Genomic DNA, 24,967 nt, shown 5'->3' on the forward strand with positions numbered 1-24,967 from the left:
GTTGACATCATGTGTTCCACATTCCATGTCTCCGTGGACAAAAAGACATTCAGTATAGCAGCGCATGAATCTCCCATCTGATCTCAATAACATGTGCCTTCAGATATAAAACATTAAAAGTCTTAAGAGCCTCTCACACTCAGAGTCATCCCCAGCTTATCAAGGAAATTGTGTTAGGATGATACACTGAATCGTGGACATTCACAGTGTGTTCGCCCGAGGGGCTGGGTGTGAACACATGAAAACATTTTGAGCATGTGAAGTGCGGTCAGTTGACTCCTTAATTGACAAACCGTTAATAACAAAGCGTACCAACCATCCTGGCACGAATGCTGTCGGTAAAGAACTGAGTCTCTTGCGGATGTGCAGGTGTCGTGCGGTTGTAGGCTTTGCATGATGAAACATGAATGTTCTCTGACTATCTTAATTAACTTTACTGAAGATGCCCTGTAATGCGTGAAATGGCGACTATTTCTAAACCAGATCAGAACATAACACAATGAACTGTAGACACTCATATGGCATTGATACTTTTAACCCTTTTAAAAAGCATTTCCAGCAGGAGGAGGAGGAGGAGGAGCCTAAAGTCTCTTATGTAACTTCAGTACATTATGTTATAGCCTCTTTTCTTTTTTGACTTGAACTAAAACTAAACCTGCCTCAGCTATGCTGGCACTGGTTCACCCCACAGACACATGTGGTCTTTTGTTTTCTGGCTGTTGCGTAACTGGTTGTTGCTGTTCCCACTGCATAAAAACCAGAGTGCGGCAGAAGGAAGTTTAACTTTACAGATTATGTGCACTTTGGAAAAGGCTCTGGAACTTCACTGAAACTTTTCTGAAAGGTAAGTTCACCATGTATTCTATTCATACCTAATGTATTCATAGACTACTGAAGCATTTATTTATCACCTTATAGAACCTGACTGATTAAGAATGTATGAGTCAGCAATGTTTAAATCTTCTTCTTCTTCCTATTGTTCTTAGCAAGTAAGCTCACAGTAAGTGGGTCAGATTCAAGGAAGAACATTATGGTCACATTGTTAATATAAAAATATTAGTTTAGAAGCACCTACAGAGACAGGAAACCTGCAAGGCTCCAGAATGTTTTGTTTAAAGTAATATGATGAAGCTGATTGTTGACACGGATCATTAATATGTTCAACAATACCCTCCCAGCCTTCATGTTCTTTGGCAAGGAACAAAAAGTAAGAAACAAACCCCAATCAAACCAAAGCATATCCGTCAAGAGTTTTAGATGTTTCTGCATATGAAGAAACATTTCTCAGGAGGATTTTTGCCTGCTGTGCAACACCTCAGCGTCTGTTTGTCTTCCAAAAGGCGGCTCTTCAGGTCAGGGCAGTCAGCAGACGCCTCTTTGCCTCTCGAAGCAAACGACATCCGTAAGGATCTGAACACCAGATGAGAGTTTTACCCTTTTTCAATAGTAATTAGCTGCTTGTAATCTCCGAGCACAACGTCGAGATGTTTCAGATGCTTAAATACGACATGCAACCACAACTGCATTTTGACTTGCTGAAAGGGTTTGCACGACATGTTTCTATTGACTTAAATATGCCTCAAACTCTGCCACGCCCAATGGCTTTTCGAGCAAATTACATACTCATTTTACAAGGCGTGTTCAGACATCGTTCGATGTCCAGTATGTTCTGCTGCACACCTGAGATGCCAAACTACCCATATTTATGTCTCGCTGGGGGGGGTCAGAAAAACACATCCAAACTCCTTGATATGGGAGGCAAAAAGGTCCTCGATAATTCTTTACTTCATGGGAGGATCATATTGTTGAATTAAAATGAAGCGTCGGAACGAGCAGACGTGCTTGTATATGCATGTGTAATCTGTGCTCTGCTCCAAATATTCAAAAAGTCTCTTTAGCTTTCAGATATCATATAAACAATAAAACTGCCACAACTTATAAATCTTTAGTAGAGTAGGTTATCGTCAAGGCTGAGGCGCAGGCAGACAGGAAAGCTGGGAATCGACCGAAATGTAAATGACTGAGGCAAAGCTGAATGCAGATCAGTGGTTTAGTATTAATGGAATGACGAGGCAGGCGAGTTTCAAAACCAGAGACCACAGTCCAAACAGGAAAACAAATCTGACAAGGAGCAGGCAAGAATGCTAAACCCATTATCAGGCAAAAATGTTGGCAACAGAAACAGGTTCACATAAACAGAGTCAAGTATGTGAATAAAGATAAACTTCTTCCACTTTGCCTGCACCCCCTCCCTTCAACTCATTTGCCTGCTCAAGTCTTTGCTGAGAAAACCTTTGCAGTGCTGAAATTCTTCTTTAAGTATCTGCAGGGCTGATTGAGGGGAAAGTGGAAACAGGTGGGAGTGCGAGCGCAGTAGGCCAGGTAAGGGCAGAGCAGATAAGTGAAGTGAGAACAGGTGTGTGAGTGGGCGTGGCAATCAGGTGATGGGAAAAGGAGGAAAGTCGAAGAGCATCAGGTTGATAAGGGAGGGGGGGGTGTAAATACTCCTGGAGGGCAGAAGCACACTTAAGATGTACATTTTTCAAACATAGGATGAAGAAGAAGTTGATCCTCGATGTGGACACTGGAGTGGACGATGCTCAGGCCATCATGATGGCCCTCGCAGCTCCCAATGTGGAGATTTTAGGGATCACCTGCACCCATGGCAACACACCTCTGGAGAACGTCCTCAAGAACACTCTGCGTGTCCTGAAAGTCTGCAACAGGCTGGACGTAAGGTTTGCGTCACGTCAAAGCTTGTATGATGATTTCTTATGTATTGCACATTACATGAGGGGAAACTCGCGATACTTGACAGATCCCAGTGTACCGCGGCTGTTCGGAGCCCCTGATGGCACGTAAACGCCACGCTGGAGATTTCCACGGGAAGGACGGGCTGGGAGACGTTCCGGATCCAGATGCTCCAGGCCTGGAGCTGCTGCAGAAGGAAACAGCTGTGCAGGCCATCAGCAACATTGTGAAAGAGAACCCTGGAGAGGTGATTGTTAAGCTCTATCAATCCAACACATAAAATGTTATGATGAAAATATTTTTTATAATAATGATAATTTAACAAAAATACAAGTTCCTGTATTATTTCTTCAGTGGCCATTAGTTAATATGGTTGATACTTTAATTAGCCTGTTCCTGTTTGAAATGAAAGTGACCAATCACGTATCAGCTACTACAGCAGAGACAATACACAATACAGTGAAGATACAGTCAGTACTTTTTTTTTTCCCTCATTTGCTTTGTGTGCAGGTAACTCTAGTGGCCACAGCCCCCCTCACTAACCTGGCTGTCGCAGTACAACTGGACCCTTCCATCCCTAAGAATCTGAAGGCCCTATACATCATGGGAGGAAACATTGAATGTAGGTTATGTATGCGTTTTTATTTGCGTTAAATATAAGTGGGGGGGGGGGGGGAGTAGACCACAACACACCAACATGAAACTTCCCCAGCAAATTATTAAGATTAAAATAATTTTTACTATTAAAGTTTTTTTTTTAATTGTATGTTCAAATAAAATAAACCATTATGTAACTGAAGGAACTGTTTACCCAAAAATGAGACTTTGGTCTTTATCTACTCACCTCATGCTGATGGGAAGTCCGGAGTTCCAGCTCGAGAAATGTAGAATGTGTGGACTAAGAAACTTCATTCAACTTTCCTTTTTCCATAAAATACTGTCAACATCCAATAAAAACTATTTTGGTCCATTTTTAGGAATAAAAACCTCTGTAAAAACCCTCAGAATATCAATAGGTGCAGCTCTTAAAGATATGTAGAGTATAATTGATCAGCACGTGAATAAACGGTTCTCACCTGCTGCTTCGCCCATCGTTTCATACAGCCAGGGGTAACACCACGGTGTGTGGGGAGTTTAACTTCGTGGCTGACTCTGAGGCTGCCTACATCGTGTTGGACCGCTACACCTGCCCCACCTACATCGCCTCCTGGGAGTTCAGCTGCAGGAACAGCCTGCCGTGGGTCCGTCATTATTTTGCTCTTAGAATTAAGATTAAAACAGCTGGAATATTCACAATTAACGCAATAACTTTAATAACTTAAATAACTTTTGTTGTTGTCTTTTTTTGTTGTTGTTGTCTTTTCCTCCCTCAGTCTTTCTGTGACATGTGGCTGGCCCAGGACACCGAAAAGGCTCGTTTCATGGAAAAGATTTCCCGCCACACCAGGGAGGTGCGAGAGTGTCCAGGCTGCTTTATTTCAACATGCTGAACAAGAATTCAGACAGAAAATGCCACATATGTCTCATATGTTCGATTGTTGCCGGTGCAGATGGTCCAGACCGATCGGTACCAGAAGGAACTAGTAGATGGACCTGGGTTCAACACCTGCGACACCTACGCAGCGGCTGCAGCCATCGAAGGCAGCCTGGTGACGGAAAGCGAAAAGGTTCATTTCAACCCTATTTAACGCTCTTTCTCGTCAACAACCCCCTTATTACTCTTCATCACTTTAAAAGCAACGTAGGTGTCTAAGTGGCGTAAAATTACTCCACCAGGTTGCAGTGACAGTGGAGCTGGAGGGGACCTACACCCGAGGCATGATGGTGCTGGACTACATGGATCTGCTGAAGAAGACGCACAAGGTCACCATCATGAAGAAAGTTGACTTGGAGAAGTTTAAAACACTGTTGTGGAATGCGCTCAAATAAAAAAGAAAGAAATTTTGGAGAATCCAAAAAAACCCACCTATCTGACACAGAATATATTTTCCCATCACAATGTCAATAAATGATTCCACATTCATTCCATGGTAATAAGCTGAATAAAATGACGTCTTTAACACATTCTGGTTTTTCTCTTCCCCACACAAGTAACACAAGTCACAGTGACAGTTCAAGGCTTAATCATATGTAGCAGGAATTCCCAGCTGTGTGGCAAACTACACGCCACAATTAGCCACACTTGCTCTCTTGAGTCTGCACAGTAACATTAGCCAAAAACCAGCCTCATGCTTTAAAGTATTTTCCGAAAGATCAAAAAGGAAAGAATTCGATTTATTACTTCGGGTTGTAAAAACTGAGAAGGCTTAAGTTAATAAAACCTTTTATTGAAAGTGCTTCGGAATGTACACTTTAAGAAAAAAAAAAGAAAAGGAAAAAAAAAGTCTGCATCCCATGTTCCTCTACTTTTCTTTTTTTTCTTTTCAATAAGGAGGATTACATTTTTCTTTTAATTTTTTTTAAGAAAACTCAAAGAAACAAACCAATTTTTTTTTCCTCTTCAGAAACAATCATCAAAGTATATCTTACAACCTAGCCAGAGTACTATTTACAAATCATACAAAAAGAACAACAATAAAAGCTGTATCTCATCGGTTCCCCCCCTGTCACTGTTCACTGATTCTGGAGCTCAACATAAGAGTCGAACAGAAAATCGACAGTCCATTGAGAGTCAGTCAAATCCAGTGTCCCGGTTTACTGAGAGTAAACCACAGACCAAGTCCTCCTCAACCGCAGAAGATGGAAAAAGATTTGCTGCCACCTAAAGGTGTGCTGAAAACAGGATTTTGAATCGGCCTGGAGCAAACTAGAGTCCAACTTCAGGTGCCAAACTGGTCCTACTGGACTCTGTACTTGTAAAACCAGCAGAGACCCTGGGTGAAGTTCCAGCCCAGAGAGACAGAGAGGACGTAGATGAGGCCGAGCAGAGCGAAGGGGTAGAGAAGCACTACGGTGTTCTTCAGGAAGGGTAGAGCTGTGTGGTGGACGCAAGAAAGATACATCAGCATACAGACTGATAGCAACCTCATACCTTTACAGTTACTGTGGAAATAAACAACCAATAAAATGACCCCAATCCCCAACCCAAACATCCATAAATATGATCCCTCTCTGTTATGTGTTCATATGTAGAAATTTGATGCTGATTCATTGGAAATGTAAAATTTGATAAATTTCAAAACCATTATTGATTAAGTTCCTGATTTTTGTTGTTTTCAGAATTAGCGATGAATGTGTAGATTTTTAAAAGAAACAACACAATTTCCATAAATCCTTTGTCCAACTAACAGTCCAATGTGACCAATTTACTATCACATAAGACTACGAAAGAGACGCTGATCGTCAAAATACCTGACAAATAATTTTCTGTCTACAAAGTCATTTATTAATCAGATCGCTCTAAGCAGATTTGCGCACACTTTGTGTAAAAGCAAATGCTGTCTCATTACAAGTTAGTTCTGTTTAAGGACTTCTCACACACAATCAATGACAATGACAATCAGTGCAGCAAATGCTAAGAACAGTCTAACTCTAAATGTGATGAAGACTTACCGTTGTATCCTAAGAACGTGATGTAGAGATAATAACTGATGGCGATTAGCCACAAAGTGTTTCCAACGAAGTACCCCAGGAACCAGTCTGAGTTTATGACCACAATATCTGAAAGAGACAAAACAAAGTGGAAGCGTGGTGACACGGCAGGCAGGTGGAATCCAATCAGCTCAATACAGCGTCATGATTAGATTTAGACTTTAACGTAGTCTTTTGACAAGTCATGCAATTCTGGCTATGACATGATCCATTTTATTATACACTGATATGAAAAAGGTTGAGCTGTCCATGCGAGGGCAAACAAGAACATTCGAAACAAAGTGAAACACCTCAATAAGCTAACTAATGTGACTAGACACAGTCGGTGTTAGTTCATCTTGGTGTGACGGCTACACTTGGGCTGTCGTAGGACACACTCTGAGGACTTAAATTGCCTGTGCACGCAACTTAATTTATCAGCTACATAAATTGTAAATTACAGGCTGTTGGAACAAAACTTCAATGAAAAATATGAAAAGCCTTCTGTGGTCACAGGCACTGACTCACTTAGCAGAACAGCCGATCGCAGTGACTCTGCCACCGATTCAACACGCTCGGTCGGCTGAAAAGCCACCAAAGGAGGCCGACTAGTGGCAACAGTGCAGGACACGCTGCAAAAACACGGGCCACCGATGCTCACGGACAGCCCGAAAATGGCTGATAATGTTTCCGGTACATAAATATTTTAACAACAACATGACCATGTGGAACAAAGCAATTGAAACCGTCCAAGCGGTGGGTGAGAGGCGTGTGAAAGGCGCTACTTTATCATATCAACGGTAATGTCCCATTCCCGGTCTGTCAGCCTCAAGTTTTGACTGCCGAATAAAGACCATCGGCATCTGCTGGTATGGAGTGCTATTTCATCACGAAGCGACACAAGAGTCTGTCTTTGTCGTCACTTGTTCTGTAATGTCAGCTTGGTGCATCTGGGCCTTAATACATAAAATGCATATTTACTGAAGGCCGTTTAATGCCTTGAATTGGATGATATCATTTTGATGTACTCACGGTTGATGAAGAAGAGCTGCAGGAAATGCAGGATGACAAGAAGGGGGTAGAAAGCGTTGAGGTGAACATCAAACGCATAGCCCCACTCCACGTCAAAGTTTCTGCTGGGATGTTTCAACAGGTATTTGTTGGTGATAACCCTGGAACAAACAGTACAAACAAACAAAAATTTGTATACGATAAATCTGCCTTAATTATAATAACTGGAGTAAAGCTGCTTCATTATTTCCATGTTGTTCATATCATCAACTAGGTAAACTCACCACATCAGTGTTGATATGAGCAGACCCACTCCGATGCAGTCAACAAAAACCACCCACAGCAGCAGCTTCAGAGTCTCCAGGACTCCCATGTCCAGCACCAGACCGAAGCCTATTGTTGACACTGCAGAGGAATAGAGGGAGTGTTAGCTTATATAAAGTCAAACAGGTAAAGTAGGGAAGGAGTAGCATCACGAAAGAGTGGAACACATGAGTGCAGACTTACCACACAGCCAGATGCTGAGCAGGACCAGGAAAGCAGGGTCATCCCTGGCCCACTGGTCCTTGGTCTGTTTCCTGTAGTGGAAGTTGCGGTAAACTCTCTGTGGCGACGTGAACAAGTACAGCATCTGCCACAGGGCAAATTCAAAGTCCATCTGTCTGAAATGGAGCAGCCGTCGCAGGTATTTGTAGCGCTTGGCGCCTGCTGTGTGACGTGCAGCATCCCTCGAACCGAGGGCGCCGTTGCTTTGCGGCGAGGTGGTCGGCAACATGGTGCTGAAATATCCAATAGGAAGAGCAGAGCGAGGTGAGGACAAGAAGACGAAAGAGAAGAAGGAAAAGAGACAGGCTGAACTGAGGAAGTTTGCTCTCACCTTGAACAAAATAAACCAATTCAACAAACCCAATAATTATACTCTATGAAATAAAACTTTTGAGCTTATCAATTAGTTTTTAACACCAGACTGATAAAGCTCATTTTGAAATTTAGTGTGTGCTTACTTTATAGTTGCAGAGAAGATGTAATTGGAGATTTAGGATTAAATATTTTAGGATTTAGCAGAGCTTCTATGGTGTGAGTATACTAACTGCTTTTTAAAATTAAGCATAAACTGCAAGAAAAGGGTAAATATTTTAAAGGTTCAACAGCCAGGCTTAATACCTTTAAAAGGCTTAAGTAGACCATTCCTGTCATTTTAACACTGTGGCTTAGGTTAGTTATGATTTACAAAGACACACAGCAGTCCTGTATTTTCAAATAACTATACATGCCCATTTAAATTTGTTACTAGTCCTACAGCATGCTATTAATAAACAGTCTCAAACATAAACGCAAACAACCTGCTTCAAAAAGATGACAACACAGAAACACAGGATGCTAATGCAAAGCCATGCTATATATTGGCCATACGTAAAAAAACTCACATTATAAAAATTATTGTGTACACCAACTACCTATTGCGCCCTGGTATTTGTTATACTAATAACTATACTAATATATTTAATTTCCTTGCTTGTTGACGTTAGGTTTGCTAGCAGATACAGTTAGCTTGTTGCTAACTAGTTTATTAAATGAGAGGGCCGAGCCAAACTTATTTATATTAAACTCTGCTTAAACGCTGCGGTCTTTGGTATAAGCCAAACAACTAAACTTCTTTGCTCAGAAGAATATTTACCTATTCCTGCGGTACTCCTTCCCAGGAGAAAGCACCACTTTCTGCTTGTTTCTCAAGCTCTATGCAGATGCTTCCTGACCTGTCGCAAAAATGAACACGTAGCTACTTCCGGTTAAAGCCAGTTCATCATGGGAAATGTAGTCGGTGGTATGACCCATGGTTTTGCACAATCGGTCCTGATGTAAACTAACAAAAAAACAATTAAAGTAAAGAAAAAAGAAAGAAAGAAAAATATGGGTAAATTCAGGTGATTATTTGCAGAGAACGCCATTATTAATTACCACAATAGCAATTCCGATAAAAACGACAATTTATTTGCAGCAGTTAGGATGGATGAAGTATGTAACTGACGTGTTGAGTAAGTGGAGAGTCACTTTTATTGTGAAATTTTTGCCCTCACTTTAACCGGAAGTAGGATAATGTTATTTCCGCTAACGACGCTATAGCTATTTGACTGGTGGTAAAATTCAGATCACCGCTGTTCTGGTCAAGAAGGCCAAATAGCGAAAGGTAAGAACCAAAATCACAGCATGCACTTATAACGGTTCAGATGTATGCATTATTTAATTGCAAGATCACAGGAAAATAAAGTGTTTGACCTTATTACCCCCAGTAACCCTCGTACAGCATTGCAATGCCCGTGCCCTTGAGTAACTTAGTGCCTAGCTGTTAGCTAACCCTAGTAGCCTGAAAGCAAGGAGTCCTCGTTGGAAGGTTTATGCTTGTATATCCACTGTATGAAAACTTACTTAATATCTTATTGCCTCAGCATGTTTCGGAAATTCTGCTTTTGTTTTCTGTGCGTTACCTCCTTGAGACGTTAACTATGTGGTTGCGTACGACTTGTTATTGTTGACAATGACAGCTATTAAGCTAGCTAGCATTAGCACAGAAACTTATTCAATCCAGTACAACTGTCTTGCATTAAATAACGTCTCTTTAAGAGATGCTGATTAGATTCTGTAATAATTTATCAAACTGTCCAGTAAAAATAAACTTAAGTGTAAGTGCCCAGTGTGAGTTTACAGATATGTGGGCAGCATTATTGATACTACAAACCTAAAATATATTATGTGAACTTTACATTGGACACAGTGTTAATGGCTTTCTAAGTCTGAATTCACAATCCAAATGAAAACCAACTGACATTTTGTTGGCATCTACTGACATGAACGTTCACAACCTACAGCTGCATCTTGCCTGAAATCTGACCAGTATAACATAATGTTGACTGAATAATTATTGGTGACATAATGACGTCACTGATAAAGCAAGGGCTGCTTGTTATTGGAATTTTCCACATTTTTGATAAAAAAATAGTTTTACTTCTCACAGCTTGGCTAAACAAAAATTTGGTGGCATGTGTTAGTACTTGCCAAGTATAGGCATGATGTTGAATGTACTTTTTACTAATTGTGGTTAGAAACGATTAATAAGTTTTAGTTGATTGATAGTAAATTGATCTGCATGTTTATAAATAACTGATCAGTCATTTAGCTTATATGTTGGCTGCTTTCTCCTCTCACAGCGTCATGCTGCGATTGCCGACCGTCGGCCGAGCTCTGGCCGGAGCCGCCAAGGGAAGCCTGGCTCCCTCCAGCACTGGTAAGAAATGTGTATGCGCATCTGTGTGTCAAGGTAATTAACAACAGTTATTCTCTGACTGAGCAGACTTTACACTAAATATATTTTTAGATTCCTTTTATTGGTCATCTTTCATTTCATTCTAATAAATTTGACCTTTGTGTATCCACTTTCAGTGCGCACTCCTGTGCGAGCTGCAAGCAACATGGTGGAAGTGTTTGTGGATGGGAAACCTGTGGAGGTAGAGCCTGGAACTACTGTGCTGCAGGTAAGAAACAGACAAATGTAGGTATCGGTAAATAAATAAAAATATAGATAATATTTTATTAGGTAATGGCAGTGTTTTAGTCCATAACTGAGGACAGTGAAGGATGATGGAAGGTTTGTATTTCTGATTATTCTGAGCTTGTCTTTCCTTATAGAAACCCAGCATTTCGTAATTCTTGACAGTCCTCTAATGCCAGATAGTCTCATGACGGTTTCCTTTCTCCTTTAGGCCTGTGAGAAGGCAGGAATCCAGATCCCCAGGTTCTGTTACCATGAGCGCCTCTCAGTGGCAGGAAACTGTCGCATGTGTCTGGTGGAGATTGAGAAAGCTCCAAAGGTAACAGAGTACATCTGTTTGTTTATATTTTTAGCAGCCACAGGACTGAAAGTACATTAAATTGAACAAAGCACACTGAGATTAGGTATCTTGGCATAGAAATTACTGTAAAATCTTGCTGTACTACCTTCCAATTGAGGTGTGTGTCTTGTCGTGTGCTCCTCAGCCAGTGGCGGCGTGTGCCATGCCCGTCATGAAGGGGTGGAACATCCTTACCAACTCAGAGAAGACACGCAAAGCCAGGTACAAATTTATATATTCAAATATGATTCAAACTTCAGGCTAACTTGATGAAATGCCCTTAATGAGTGGATGCGTGTGTGTCATTAGAGAGGGAGTGATGGAGTTCCTGTTGGCCAACCACCCACTGGACTGCCCCATCTGTGATCAGGGAGGAGAGTGTGACCTGCAGGTAACCTAAAAGCTAGTATATGGAAGTTAAAGGGTCAGTTCATCAAAAGTAGAAAATACACTCATTTATTCCCAGTGCCCTCATGCCATGCAACTGCTTACAATTTTATTTGAGGCTAATATAGTGGATTAAATGATAACAATTTTTCCGTCCTCGATATGTTCCCAGGATCAGTCCATGCAGTTTGGTTCAGACCGCAGTCGTTTCTCAGAAGACAAGAGAGCGGTGGAGGACAAAAACATCGGACCGCTCATCAAAACCATCATGACCCGCTGTATCCAGTGCACACGCTGCGTCCGGTGAGCACATCGCACGCATCCACGTTCATATTCACCTGAATGACGTGACCGTCCGCCGTTGTCTTTTCAGGAGGTGAAATACGCAGCTCGTTCCAATATTTGTGTGTGTGTTTTTGTAGTTTTGCTAGTGAGATCGCTGGCGTGGAAGACCTGGGAACAACAGGAAGAGGAAACAACCTTCAGATCGGCACGTACGTGGAGAAGATGTTCATGTCGGAGCTGTCGGGCAACGTTATCGATGTCTGTCCTGTGGGAGCGCTTACCTCCAAACCGTACGCTTTCACCGCACGACCATGGGAGACCAGGTAGGAAAAGGTCTGATACTTAAGTCAGACTGATTTTTCAAGCATTTTCTATTTTGCTTCATCCTCTGCTGTCTTTGCAGGAAAACCGAATCCATTGACGTGTTGGATGCTGTGGGCAGTAACATTGTGGTGAGCACAAGAGGCGGTGAGGTGATGAGGGTGATGCCCAGGCTGAACGAAGATGTCAATGAAGAATGGATCTCTGACAAGACCAGGTAAAATACATGTAGACCTAACGGACCCTGAATAAAAGTCTCAACTTGTAAGTAAGAAAGTAGTCTTTAAAATGACAAAGAATTCCCAAATGTGTGTCTCAGGTTTGCATATGACGGTTTGAAGAGGCAGAGACTGACGCAGCCAATGGTGAAAGATGATTCAGGTCAGCTGATCCCGACCACCTGGGAGGACGCTCTCACTCGTGTCGCCGGAGCAGTAAGTGTGTGTGTTTGCATCTGTATGGGATGTTGTGTTGTTCATGACATCGTTACGTGTGTCACCTATGAGCGTGTGCGTTTTACTGTGTGCGTAGCTGCAGAGCGTGCAGGGCGGCGAGGTAGCAGCCATCGCAGGAGGGATGGCTGACGCTGAAACCCTGGTATCCCTCAAAGACCTCCTCAACAGACTCGACTCAGAAAACCTGTGCACTGAGGAGCTTTTCCCTATGGCGGGGGCGGGGTAAGACTGTGTGTGTAGCATATAATTAACGGGCTCCCTAAAGTCTCTGTTGTTGTCTCCACTGTTGTTTTTTTTCTTCTTCTTCTCGCTCTCTCTAGCACTGACCTTCGCTCCAACTACCTGTTGAACTCTCGCATCGCCGGCATCGAAGAATGCGACCTGCTGCTGCTCGTGGGAACCAACCCTCGCTACGAAGCCCCGCTCTTCAACGCCCGAATCCGTAAGAGGTAAACTTACGCATCGCGTCTTCTTCCGGAAACAGTTCAGTTTCAGTAAAAAATAGATTTTATAATTTGACGAGTTTGTCTTGTATATGTGACTTGCCCCCCCCTGTGTCCTCCTCTTCCCGTGTCAGCTGGCTCCACAATGAGCTGCGCGTTGCCATGGTTGGGCACAAGGTGGACTTGAGCTACTCGTACGAGTATTTGGGAGAGGAGACTTCGGTGCTGAAGGAGCTGGCTAATGGCACACACCCCTTCTGCCAAGTAGTGAACACATGAGCTGATATGACTTTATTTATTTGTTTATGTTTTTTGGCTGCTCTCAGATGAATGATTTTTTTTTTTCCTTTTCTCATTTCAAGGTCGTTTCAGCTGCTAAGCGTCCGGTAGTGATTGTGGGCAGCACCGCTCTGCAGAGAGAAGACGGAGCCGCCATTTTGAGCGCCGTCTCCACCATTGCTCTGAATGCCAGAACCAGCAGTGGAGTGGAAGAGGGCTGGAAAGTCCTCAACGTCCTGCACAGGTACAACTTTAACTCATTTTCAACAGATTGGAGTTGTTTTGGTTGGTTTTGATTCTCTTAACACAAGTGATGATTTAATAGGCAAGCAGCTTTTAATAGCAAGGAATAGCAGATGCTTCCTGTTGATACTTTGTGTGTGTGTGTGAGCAGAGTGGCCAGTCAGGTGGCTGCATTGGACCTCGGCTATAAGGCCGGTGTGGACGCCATCAGGAAAAATCCACCCAAAGTCCTGTTCCTGCTGGGAGCTGATGCTGGCTGCATCACCAGAGCCGACCTGCCTAAAGACAGTCTCGTCATCTACCAGGGTATACACACACACACACACACACACACACACACACAAACATACACACATTCAGTGGTAGCCATTAAAGATAAAGAAAAAAATTCTGATTCCTAAAATCATATTAAATTTGATTTTGAACCCCTCTAGGTCACCATGGTGACGTAGGAGCACCGATGGCAGACATCATCCTCCCTGGTGCTGCATACACAGAGAAAAATGGCACCTATGTCAACACTGAAGGCAGGAGCCAACACACCCGGGTGGCGGTTACTGCCCCTGGAATGGCCAGAGAGGACTGGAAGATCGTCAGGGCCATATCTGAAGTAAGCAGGAAGTCACTGAGCATGGGCTTAATGTTCATACTGTAAGCTAACATTTAAATTGAACCCTAATGTGCAGTCATTCAAAGTAATGTGTGTTTTCACAGCTCGCTGGTGTGACACTGCCCTACGACTCACTGGAAGAGGTCCGAGACAGGCTAGCCGAAGTCTCTCCCAATCTTGTCCGGTATGACGACGTGGAGGAGGCAAACTACTTCAAACAGGCTAACGAACTTGCAAAGGTACACTCAGGCACACACCAAAACATCCACAGAGTCAGAACTTTGCGTCATACAGGCTTTGATACTCCCATGTTTCACAGTGGCTCACTATTTTGAAACAAAATTACCCAAATAATTTCCGTAGCTTCAAAGGCCTTGAATGTTTTTCAGACCTGAGAGCTGCTGGGGCTCTCAAGTCATTAAGAAGCAAATGATCCATCTCTCTGTTTCCTCACTCTGTTCTTCACAGGCTGTAAACCAGGACCTCATAGCAGCTCCTCTGGTACCACCTCAACTTACAGTAAAGGACTTCTACATGACAGGTAAATATGTGTGTCTTAACAGGGGATACGCATGCAAAAATGTGAATCTAAAAAATGTAATTTTCCCCTCTTTGTGTTCAGACTCTATCAGCAGAGCTTCTCAGACGATGGCCAAATGTGTCAAAGCCGTGACGGAGGGAGCGGCCGCTGTCGACGAGCCTTCAGTCTGCTGAGCAGCCGACACACACACACACATCCTTAAACAAGAATAAACTCTCTCCTCTGCTATAACACACGCTTCTCTGAAGGAACACATGGTCGCTCCTTATTTAAAGTTGTCCTTGATGCTTGTTGTATACAGTTAAATCGTTTTCGCTCCCGAGGACGATCTTTGTCGAATAAAACTGAGAAACATATGAAATATGATTAAAATCTTACAAAAGTCTTTCAGCTTTCATTTATTGCATCTTTGGTTGAAAGTAAGCTCCTCACTTGTGATTTATTACTCCTTTTACCTATTATACCAGTAAAAGTTTACTTATGCTCAGTAGAAAACAACAATCTAAGTCAAACAAACTGTTATACCTCAGGCAATAAGTTGTCTGAACTTTCCAGGCAGCATTTGCCAAATACTCCCATATGAAATATGGTCTAATCTGGCTTTCTGCAGAGGCCTGCTGACATGCAGGCAGCCTGTAGGAAGACAAGTCTTAGCAGAATACATAGCTCCGGTCAAGGCCACTAACTGAAGTAAATCAGTTAAGACATTAATGTTTGAACAAGAGGCTTTACGGTACATTTCCAAGTTTCATCACTGAGTTTTGCTAACCTGGGCGCATCTCTGTTATCCACACAAATCGTTCTTAAAGGAAAGAGTTGAATGTTTTGGGAAGCTTTTTTTTTGTGAGCTTGAAATGAGAGGAAAACTAATGAATAGTGTGACAGTTAGCTCACTTTAACGTTAGATTGGAAAAAAAATGGTTTGGTCTTCTACACAGCTTTGAAGCTCATTAATAAACACATTATATTTTGTTAGTAAAAGAAAATGTGTAAAAAAAAAAAAAAATTCTGTGTGGAACTATTTTTTATCTTAGAGCTATGCTAGCTGTTTTTCCTTGTTTCCACTCTGTGAGGGTACAAGCTAAGCTAACCGCTAACTTTCCGCGAGATAACTAATCGAGATTCAACATACAGAGGAGTTATCGCAAAACATGCTGGACTGCTGTATGATAATTCAGAAACACTACTGAGCTCCAAAACCATTAGTGAGGCGGCATGAAAATTTAGGATTTTGGGGGCCAATAGTCTACTGAGTGTCAGCTAGTTTATTTTTCCCTCTTTAGGGGAAAATCTTGAGGGAATGGCTGTAAACCATTTAAAGGCCCCTAAAAACAAGTGTTTATATGTGTCTTGAATGGATCCAGAATGGCACACCGGTGTGTAAAGTTGGACTCAGTTCCTCTAGACAAATGGCTCTTGTCGTATACTGTTCCCCCAAGAGAGAGAGAGAGAGAGAGAGACACACACACACACAGAAAAAAGAAAGAAGACAGCCTCATCTCTTCATTCCCTGTCTGCTCAGTGTCTTCAGACTGAGCACAGTGACTTTATTATTTTACTCCGCTCCATATCTGGAATTTATTTCGACTTAAAGGTCAGTATTAGTGCAGTCTATAATGTATTACTACTATTTATGGACTTCTCCATATATTTTATTTTTATATGTGGATATTGTTCCATAATGTTTGTATTGTTTCTTTGTTTTGTGAGTCTGCTTGTGGTTTTGTACTTCTACTTTTGCAGTCGCCTCCTCTGTTCTGCTCTGGAGGGTTTTCATGCAGGTGCAGACGGAAGGCTAAAATTGGACCCAACGGGAAAATGGTTCCAGTTAAAATCCTTATTCTGGGAACACAGAACACTGGAAAAACAGGTAGATTACAGCCTACAGACATAAATATTAATGTGCAGAGATAGAGACAGAAAAAGCTCAGGAAGACAAGAAAGTGGATCACTTTGTGGATTATTTTGGATTATGTAACAGCAGTGCAGGATCTGTCACATGGTCAACATGTGGGGGAAAAAAAGGTTAAATTTGGGGTTAAGTTTTGGCCATAGTTCAAAGGGTTTTGCTAAACATGGAAAGCTTACACAGGTCTAACACTGACCTCTCCTCCTGAGCGGTGAAGTCTAACCAGCCACTGTGACCTCCATTGCTAATGTCAAACTACTGCATGTTTCCTTATGTCTTTTCTCAGAGCTTGTCATGGTGGGAAAACACGTCGGCATGCGCATCAGGCATGGTTTTACGTAAACTATTGTGCTCATTCCGCAAATTTAGAGCAATCTGATGTGGCTTCATTGGGGGGGGGGGGGGGGTTGTTTCAAGAAACTGGAGTTGAACCTGGAGATTCATTTTACAATCTTGTGTTTTGTAAGGAAAATTAAATGAATTAAATTAATCTTGCATTGAGGCCCTTTAATGACATGACCAAAAAAAAAACCTCAAACATATACAGGTATTTTGTATTTGAGCATTTTGGGTATTTCATACTTTTATGCCACTACAATTTGTACTTTTTACTCCTCTACATATTGGACTTCTTTGATCCCCGCTACAAAATCACAAAGTATATAAAGTAATGACACATAGATATTATGTATTATCCCTACATTAATATGCAGCAGTATTAAAGTGATGTATGAATACACTAATTGTCATAATAAGAAATATATATTATTCTGAAATGGGCTTAATACTTTAATTTTTGTACTTAAAGTACATTTTGATGTCAATGCTTTGGTGCTTTTACTTAAATGATCTAAGTACTTCTTCCATCATGGGTACTTAGCAAAGGATTTGAATACTTTCTTTACTTCAAACTACCTGAAATTTACAGCAGATTTATTTCTGTGTACATTTTGGAATTTTCCTAGAAACACCACCATGTTTGCCAAACTCCAGCTTAAATAAGCAAAATAAAATTTACAGAATGTCACCCTGGTTTGCCAAAATTCAATTCTCCTAAGAAAGATAACCTTTTAAGTTCAGTTTTCAGATATATCATTACTTCAGTCATAGTTTTAGTGAAAATTGTGTACAGGGAGGTGTGTGGATTACCCAGAATAACCAGAAATTGGCCTGTGCATATCTGCATGTTGAAATACTGATGTGACCGAGATTGATAACAAGCTTTAACTCCTGATAACAGATGAAAACGCAGTAAATTTTTCAGCTGTGAAGACTCAAATAACAGCTTGAACAAGAGTAAATAACCTCTTAATGAACCCATCCAGACATCCTAACAAAGAGAAAGCACTTCTGCACATGTTTAAACGTGACAGGTAATGTTATTATAATTGTCAAAGTGGCAATGTAGATCAGTTGCAAATGTTAAAATCAAACATCGTGTGTGGACGTGCACTGAGAGAAAAATATTAGTTAGTGTCTGTTGTGTTGCTGGCAGTTCACTCTCCGGTGACCATATCTGTTTTGTGTCTCCAGCACTGTGCGTTCGTTTCATAACCAAGCGTTTCATTGGTGAATACGACCATAAAAAGGGTAAGACTTAAGTAAATAATTACCACATTAAACTTAATTGCTATGGAAAATATAAGTAAAATGTGTTTTACTGCAGAAGTGACCTACAGATGCAGTCGAGTGGTGGACCAGGAAGCTGTCGAGCTAGAGATTCTGGATATCGCTTGTAAGGTAAATTGTGGCTTCTATTTATTTATTTTTTTTTCTCAAAAAACATATTTACTAGTTTAAGCTACCTAATCTTAAACCCAAAGTTTGTAAAATACTTAAAAGCAGTGGTGGACACAGGTTGTCTGAGGGTCAGGGGTAATAAAAATAAACTAAATGCCAACTGTATACAGTGAGGCCGCAACACACAGAAATTTGTAATGCAATATTAAAATTGTTTTATTTTCATTTATTATGTCCTGGAAAACATTTTGTCATGTTTCAGGACAGTATTGCAACGTTTTTTAAAACACGGGGGCTGCAGAGAGTTAATTGTGAAGGCCGACACCACCCTAAACTCTTTATCAAATATAAAGCTAGAGCTAGCATGTGTTTAGCTTACCTTAGCTTTTGCTGGGAACAGGAAGAACAAAATTAAAAAAATAAACAAAAAAACAAAAAACAAACAAACAAAAAAAACGCCTACAAGCACTTATGAATTTTACAATGTATAGTTTAACAAATTAAGATGTTAATTTGTCAAATTTAGGTGTTGTAAATGATTTTTTAAAATTTTGGACAGAACCAGGCTAGCTGTGTCCATCTTTTTCTAGTCTTTAAGCTAAGCTAAGCTAATTGCCGTCTGGCTCTGGCTTCACAGACATAAGAATATCAATTTTTTTTTTTAAATATATGGATAAGTGTAGTGAGTTCACCTCAGTCAGTGTTTCCGACATGACTGTTATATAGTACATGATGTTACGTCCCTCAGGAGAGCTCTTCGGCTTCTTTGGAGTCGTCCATCCGCTGGGCAGACGGTTTCCTGCTAGTCTACTCCATAACGCATCGCCTCAGCTTCCTGGAGGTCCCTCGACTCAAGAACCTCATCGACCAAACCAAACAGAGTCTGGGTAGGAAACTTATTGCTCAAGATACGTAAAATAATTTGTGCTCTCCCTTTTCTCCAGTGTCCTTTTATTGAAAATATAATACCAACATCATGAGTAGCAACTGCATACAGATGACTTAGAGACATGAAACTTACACAACTAACTGACATACCAGCTGCTGAACTCCTGAACCAGCAGTGTGATCTCCACAGTAACAGTGTGTGCGCTCTGTTTGCTCTTTAAGTCAAGTGAGTCTCTGCTCTAACACCGTCTGACGTCTGTCTATTGTCACCTTTACATACACACACACACACACATGCAGCCACGCACACATGCACAAATGAAGCGGGCATGCATTCCATACTTGGTAGGCCGTCCTGTGCTCTGTAGGTAACCTCCCAACTCTGCATGCCATAGCATCATTCCATCAGTTTATTGTCACTTTCTCTCACTCTGTGTGTGTGTGTGTGTCTCAGTTGTTCCCACAGTGCTGGTAGCCAATAAGGCAGACCTGGAAATTGGCAGGGAGGTGACAACAGAGGAAGGGCAGAGATTGGCCAAGGATTTAAGGTTTGTGAGTGTTTGCAATTTTTATTTTTCACTTCTTTTCTCATTTTACTTCACAATCAATATTTTCCTCTTGGTTATTTTTTTCCATCTTGAATATGAATATCTGGATATTCATATGTGTTAAAGTGTGAATGTTATTTTGTTAGTTTGGAGTAACAAAATGTATATAATGTGTCATTTATAAAGGATTTTGCCATTATAAAGTATACACCCACACAAAGAGTTCTGCCATGAGGTACGACTTGAGCTTTTTTCATATTATAGCCTGCATTAATTGATACAATTTTAAGTCTTATTGCTATGCACTCATTTTGAACAGTCAAAATGTGCTGAATTAGCTATGAGCTGTTCCTGTTTGCAGTGTGGCTGTGGAGTACATTATACAGCACACGCCTAATTTAGTCATCAGATATGTACTGGTCAGGTGTGGTCATATTGATGCCAAGTGTAACATCCAGCGTGTGTGTGTGTGTGTGTGTGCGCGTGTAGGTGCAGTTTCAGAGAGCTGTCGGTGGCAGAAGCTGTTTTAGCTGTGGAGGCAGCAGTGTTTCAGCTCATCAGGTTTGGATCATCTGAATTCTAACTTAACTGACGTATGCTCAAAACAGACTGCCGATAGCGGACACTGGTGCTGATGTCTTATTCACTGTTTCCGATAGGCTGGTGTTGGATCAGCAGCGGCCTCTGCCTGACCGCCGCTCCTACATGCTGACTGTTCGCCACGCTTTGACCAGGAAACTGACCAGATCCAAGACCATGCAGTGGTGACACACCCCGCCCACCCCCTCGGGTGCACGAACAGTTCACCTGTTGTTACTGTGGGACATTTTTGGGAAACTGTGTCTTGTCTGATTTCAGAAGAATTTTACTTCCAGACTGAATTTATGATATCAGCACTTTGGTATTCACTGGCTGTTGAAAGTTAAAGATATATTGAATCCTCTTATCACTCAGGATGCAGGGAGGAAACTTGTTGAACTCCAGGTCCGAAAGGGTTCAAGGCGTCTACGGAATGTGTGGACCGTTTTTCCACTAATGACTTCTAGCATAAGCCTGCAGCTTCTGGCTTAGTTTGGTGAGGTCAACAGGATTGTGCAGGAAAAGAGTACATCACAAAAATGACCAAATTTTAAACACTGTAGATAAAAAACATAAAGGGCACTTTGATGCAAGTTTCAACTAAACTGATCAAACATATAAAAACACATGAGTGAGCCCAACTACAGTTTCCAGTTTAGGAGATATTGCAGGACAGTTCCAGCTCAGCTGAAGGTTATCTGGGAAACAGGTTGGATCCAGATGAAAGCAACATTAGGAGAAATACAGCAATGTGTACAGAGTTGGGGTGAGCTTCAGTAATGGGTGATCATATCAGCCCCTCTCATCCCCTTTAAAAGCAAACAGACCGGGAACAGCAAATATACAATGGGCCAAATTTAGATATAGAACAAGTTATTTTAGAAGACATTAATATCTGTGCAGTCAGGGTAGAGGTGCCATGAGGTAACTGCACATGTAACCAATTGCACTCGTGCATTCCTGTACCTTTACTGTACACATGCACAGCAATTCCAAACAAAAGTTTGTTTAAGCCAGTACATGATTGTAAATTGTAAACCGAGAGCCACAGAAGTTTGTGTCCTAATTTGTTATGTAATATATTTTCCAGTAGAGGGCGATAGAGTTCTTGCATCTGGTGCAGACTTACCACAGTTATGCAGCATGTCAAATACACTATTTGGCCAAAGGTGTAAGAATACCCCTGGTGTGGAAAAAGTTCACTAGCCTCACAAAGCCCTGACCTCAACACCATCGAAAGCCTGTGGGACAAATTAGACTGCTGACCTTGAGCCAGGCCTTGTGGCCCAACATCAGTGAGATCCAAAATCTTACAAAACCTTCCCAGAACAACGAAGGCTGGTTTAACAGCAAATGAATGTTTTTTTTCTTTGAGACATTTAAGAATCACAAATATCTGTAATGTTAGTGTGTCCACGTACTTTTTGCAAGTCTGTCAGGTTCACTTTTTTTATATTTTGACATTGTCATGTGTAATTTGTACAAGCATCAAGCCAGTCAATTAATGAAGCAGCCACTGTAGTCCATCAGTTGGGTTGAGTAAAACAGTTAAACTTGCCCTTGTTGTAGGAGTTTGTAGATGATGTAACAGTGTGTTAGGAATGAGACTGGCTTTGATTACAGTCTTGGCATGATTTGACTTATTCTCTGTTCCTTTCCATGTATCCTCGGTGCTCACTCTGAACTTCTGAACTTTATGATCAGCGAGAGACGTCTGAAAAAAAGAGGGACAGGAAAAAGCAAGTCAGTGAGCTGCAGAAAATAAGACAGACTATAAGAAGGACGGAAAATGTTTGGCTTCTTTGACATCTTATTTGTCCATAAGGAGCACAAAAAGGAAAGGGGAGCTGCTCAGTTGCAGCCACTCTGAGTGAGGCCACAGCGTTTATACACACTGCTCTATCTCCAGCCACTCGTAAAAGCATTATGGGAAAATTGACTGTGTGCTTACTCTTCATCTCGCCGTTACATCCACCCCCATTACCTTTTATTATACACTCCACCCAGCTACCACCAACCAACCAGCCGCAGAACTCCACTGGGCTTCATGTACAAACACAGAGGATTACAAACAAACTTTACATTATATCAGTCCCCATTTGGACACTATGGCTGGCATTTTTCAGAATTGGCCCTTTAGCGTTTGTATTAGTTTATATAGCAGTTTTCACTTTTAATGGCGGAGTCCACCTTTCCCGTGCAGGATTCAAGTTGTATAGACAAGGGTTGCACCAGAAATTATGCATAAATATAGTGAACTGAATCTCAAAGCGGGATTCAGGGATTCCCAAGGGGTCCTTGAGGTGGTTCCAGGGGATCTACAGCAAAAAGAGGAATACTTAATATTCACTGTAGTTCCATCCTAACTACAGGATGTATGACTATTTTGGTCATGTTTCATACATTTTCTATTATAAAACATCTAAAATCAAAATTCTGAGCGAAATCTTATTAAATGGGGATTTGTAGTCTAATTTGTGTCAGTTTAGGGGTCTTTGAAGTGGAAAAAATGGAGAACAGTTGACATAGGCTACGGGACAGAAATGACAAAAGCCATGTTCTTTTTCCCTCTCTTCTTTATTTAACTACTGTGACTTGATGAATCCTCTTGGACCACAATTTCCTTGGCTGCACTGTAAACAGATGCAAAAACAGTTTCTCTCTCTTCTGTAGCATTTTTGACAGTATGCTGCTTGAGGCCTATTGCTGCTCCCATAAATGGAATTTTGAACTTTTGCAGGTATCTCAGCGGTGGGGGAAGTAATCACATACATACTACACATACATACTAAAATAAAATTCAGAGTATCAAGTATAAAAGTTAAAAGTGCTCAGAATGGTTTCTGGTTATATTATTATTATAGAATCTGATATTATTCTGTTTTAATCACCAACAAATACAAATACAAGCATTTTCATGTTATAGTTTTTCAATGTCAAGGCAATTTTAGATACGGGTGGATTAGTAATATAGTACTGCATCACAACATGGAAGGTCAAAATTGTCCTCAAGCACAATACTTGAGTAAATGTATTTGGTTACGTTTCACCCCTGGGGGATCTGTGTTATTAAAATGCACCTGCTGTTACCATCAGTAACCACAGGTGTCGCCAAATCCTCCATGACTGGAATCTTAAAGACAGAAAGTTAAATTGCTATTGCTTAACTGTTTACAATGTTGAAATATTTTCACCAAATCGTCCAAATCAACAAAAAACATGTTTGTAATTACCCTCCAGAACGACACATAGCTTCTAAATGTTTTTTTTTATCTGAAATGTTATGTTTTGTTTAGGTTTAGGCACAAAAATTACTTTGCTAGGGAAGATGATGGTCATAATACAGGACTATCATTTTGGGTCAAGGTCCCCCTTCTTGCTTTTTCCAGAAATCTCTGTGGATTGTGTGATTGTGGTAATTGTGATTGTAAAAGTGTTCAGTAACTTGAGTTAAGATTATTTTTGACAAACAGTAGGAATTGCTTTTAACATACACCTGTATATCCTAGCTTGACTTAAGGTGAGATGGCAAATGAAGTAATTGTGTTGGTGGCTGAGAGGTCCTTCTTTGAGCCCCAAAAAATGTTGTGCCAGCCCTGACCGCTATAGTTTAATGTTAACAGACTGCTTGGAATTAGAAGTCATTAATATCAAAATATGAATTTATATTCCCCACCATGAGTGAGTGCCACAGTGAATACACTCAAGCCTCTTAACTGGGTCTGCACAGGAGTGAGAAATAGAGATTATGTGTGGTAGAACCCATCATTGACTCACACAGAGACATATAAACAGTTTGTTCTCCACCTCAGTGCTTTGTGATGTCAACAAACCTGAGTGGATTTGAGAGACAGAAGAGGATGATGACAACAATGAATGTTTGGAGAAGTGATGACATCACAGTGGTCACCAAGGAGACAAAAGGTCAAAACCCCAAGTCACCAGGCTCAGAATAGAGGATGAGTCATACTTGCATCATTGCACCAAAATCCAATCAGAGAGCTCCCTGTCACAATCTGCATTTACAGACGACCAACCACTCACAGAGATATTCCATTCTTATCAGTTTATGTGAATAACATTGATATAACGTTAAAACAATCAAATGTATTGCTCTAACCCTGACTAAGGTATTATTTGGAGTTTATATACAAAATAGGTCACAATATATGGATGCTAAGTATGTATAAATGATGGTCACTGGGTTCTGCTTTCACCCTGTATCCTGGATTGTGTGCTGTGTTCAGGAGGCGGTGGACACTTACTTAGCATAAAAGCTGACTGCTGATCAGATCTGCTTGTCAATGTCAGTTTTGAGCTGCGGTTCTCCTGTCGCACAGGAAGCCATTTGTCAAAGAATTAAAAAGGATAAGCGATCATTTCAAGTGTAAAGCTTTGCAGTAGATCATGTATCCCCTCAAACTACAGGAGCTGTAGGAATAACAACTCCTCTTCGAAGCATAAATAATATCAAAAATAGAGTTTGCTGTAACCAAAAAAATGTAGGATTCTAACTTTAT

General features: G+C 41.1%; 4 protein-coding genes across 5 annotated transcripts; 3 read left to right on the forward strand and 1 right to left on the reverse strand.

Moving 5' to 3' along the window:
• The first annotated feature begins 693 nt into the window (after positions 1 to 693).
• Positions 694 to 4,815, forward strand: LOC124055477 (inosine-uridine preferring nucleoside hydrolase-like). 2 transcript variants are annotated; one of them, XM_046382377.1, is made up of 9 exons: positions 774 to 844; positions 1,341 to 1,421; positions 2,553 to 2,733; positions 2,819 to 2,998; positions 3,262 to 3,373; positions 3,856 to 3,992; positions 4,125 to 4,202; positions 4,302 to 4,418; positions 4,528 to 4,815. In XM_046382377.1, the coding sequence occupies exons 3-9, from the start codon at positions 2,554 to 2,556 to the stop codon at positions 4,678 to 4,680; spliced, it is 957 nt and encodes a 318-aa protein (XP_046238333.1). In that variant the 5' UTR covers positions 774 to 844; positions 1,341 to 1,421; position 2,553; the 3' UTR covers positions 4,681 to 4,815. The 2 variants fall into 2 exon arrangements, with proteins under 2 accessions (XP_046238334.1, XP_046238333.1); XM_046382378.1 differs by lacking the exon at positions 1,341 to 1,421 and having other exon boundaries at positions 694 to 844.
• A 356-nt stretch (positions 4,816 to 5,171) lies between these two features.
• On the reverse strand, positions 5,172 to 9,166 carry unc50 (unc-50 homolog (C. elegans)). Its single transcript, XM_046382381.1, has 6 exons — positions 9,011 to 9,166; positions 7,840 to 8,111; positions 7,617 to 7,737; positions 7,354 to 7,493; positions 6,304 to 6,411; positions 5,172 to 5,725 (listed from the first exon to the last, which is right to left on the reverse strand). Exons 2-6 carry the CDS (start codon positions 8,105 to 8,107, stop codon positions 5,589 to 5,591), a joined length of 774 nt encoding a protein of 257 aa, XP_046238337.1. The 5' UTR covers positions 8,108 to 8,111; positions 9,011 to 9,166; the 3' UTR covers positions 5,172 to 5,588.
• A 216-nt stretch (positions 9,167 to 9,382) lies between these two features.
• Positions 9,383 to 15,168, forward strand: LOC124055458 (NADH-ubiquinone oxidoreductase 75 kDa subunit, mitochondrial-like). The gene is made up of 19 exons (XM_046382337.1): positions 9,383 to 9,520; positions 10,539 to 10,615; positions 10,771 to 10,862; positions 11,091 to 11,198; positions 11,365 to 11,441; positions 11,529 to 11,610; positions 11,779 to 11,909; positions 12,029 to 12,214; positions 12,295 to 12,429; positions 12,532 to 12,646; positions 12,744 to 12,889; positions 12,988 to 13,116; positions 13,245 to 13,374; positions 13,473 to 13,633; positions 13,784 to 13,938; positions 14,067 to 14,242; positions 14,347 to 14,481; positions 14,711 to 14,783; positions 14,865 to 15,168. Exons 2-19 carry the CDS (start codon positions 10,543 to 10,545, stop codon positions 14,954 to 14,956), a joined length of 2,196 nt encoding a protein of 731 aa, XP_046238293.1. The 5' UTR covers positions 9,383 to 9,520; positions 10,539 to 10,542; the 3' UTR covers positions 14,957 to 15,168.
• Positions 15,169 to 15,293: 125 nt separating this feature from the next.
• Positions 15,294 to 23,553, forward strand: zgc:110699 (uncharacterized protein LOC325371 homolog). Its single transcript, XM_046382385.1, has 7 exons — positions 15,294 to 16,653; positions 18,226 to 18,282; positions 18,359 to 18,432; positions 19,181 to 19,319; positions 19,775 to 19,868; positions 20,358 to 20,429; positions 20,528 to 23,553. The coding sequence occupies exons 1-7, from the start codon at positions 16,446 to 16,448 to the stop codon at positions 20,634 to 20,636; spliced, it is 753 nt and encodes a 250-aa protein (XP_046238341.1). The 5' UTR covers positions 15,294 to 16,445; the 3' UTR covers positions 20,637 to 23,553.
• Positions 23,554 to 24,967: the final 1,414 nt, after the last annotated feature.

This window comes from Scatophagus argus, chromosome 24 (assembly GCF_020382885.2).
Source record: "Scatophagus argus isolate fScaArg1 chromosome 24, fScaArg1.pri, whole genome shotgun sequence".
Classification (NCBI taxonomy): Eukaryota; Metazoa; Chordata; class Actinopteri; family Scatophagidae; genus Scatophagus; species Scatophagus argus.

Excerpts from the sequence above, each read along its gene's own strand:
- LOC124055477 (XM_046382378.1), top strand. The coding sequence starts at position 2,554 with ATGAAGAAGAAGTTGATCCTCGATGTGGACACTGGAGTGGACGATGCT. Across the intron at positions 2,999-3,261 it reads TGAAAGAGAACCCTGGAGAG|GTAACTCTAGTGGCCACAGC; the intron begins GTGATTGTTAAG and ends CTTTGTGTGCAG. Across the intron at positions 3,374-3,855 it reads CATGGGAGGAAACATTGAAT|CCAGGGGTAACACCACGGTG; the intron begins GTAGGTTATGTA and ends CGTTTCATACAG.
- unc50 (XM_046382381.1), bottom strand. The coding sequence starts at position 8,107 with ATGTTGCCGACCACCTCGCCGCAAAGCAACGGCGCCCTCGGTTCGAGG. Across the intron at positions 7,738-7,839 it reads GCTCAGCATCTGGCTGTGTG|TGTCAACAATAGGCTTCGGT; the intron begins GTAAGTCTGCAC and ends ATTCCTCTGCAG. Across the intron at positions 6,412-7,353 it reads GCAGCTCTTCTTCATCAACC|ATATTGTGGTCATAAACTCA; the intron begins GTGAGTACATCA and ends TGTCTCTTTCAG.
- LOC124055458 (XM_046382337.1), top strand. The coding sequence starts at position 10,543 with ATGCTGCGATTGCCGACCGTCGGCCGAGCTCTGGCCGGAGCCGCCAAG. Across the intron at positions 12,890-12,987 it reads TTCCCTATGGCGGGGGCGGG|CACTGACCTTCGCTCCAACT; the intron begins GTAAGACTGTGT and ends CGCTCTCTCTAG. Across the intron at positions 13,939-14,066 it reads CAGTCTCGTCATCTACCAGG|GTCACCATGGTGACGTAGGA; the intron begins GTATACACACAC and ends GAACCCCTCTAG.
- zgc:110699 (XM_046382385.1), top strand. The coding sequence starts at position 16,446 with ATGTGGATATTGTTCCATAATGTTTGTATTGTTTCTTTGTTTTGTGAG. Across the intron at positions 19,320-19,774 it reads CCAAACCAAACAGAGTCTGG|TTGTTCCCACAGTGCTGGTA; the intron begins GTAGGAAACTTA and ends TGTGTGTCTCAG. Across the intron at positions 20,430-20,527 it reads GCAGTGTTTCAGCTCATCAG|GCTGGTGTTGGATCAGCAGC; the intron begins GTTTGGATCATC and ends TGTTTCCGATAG.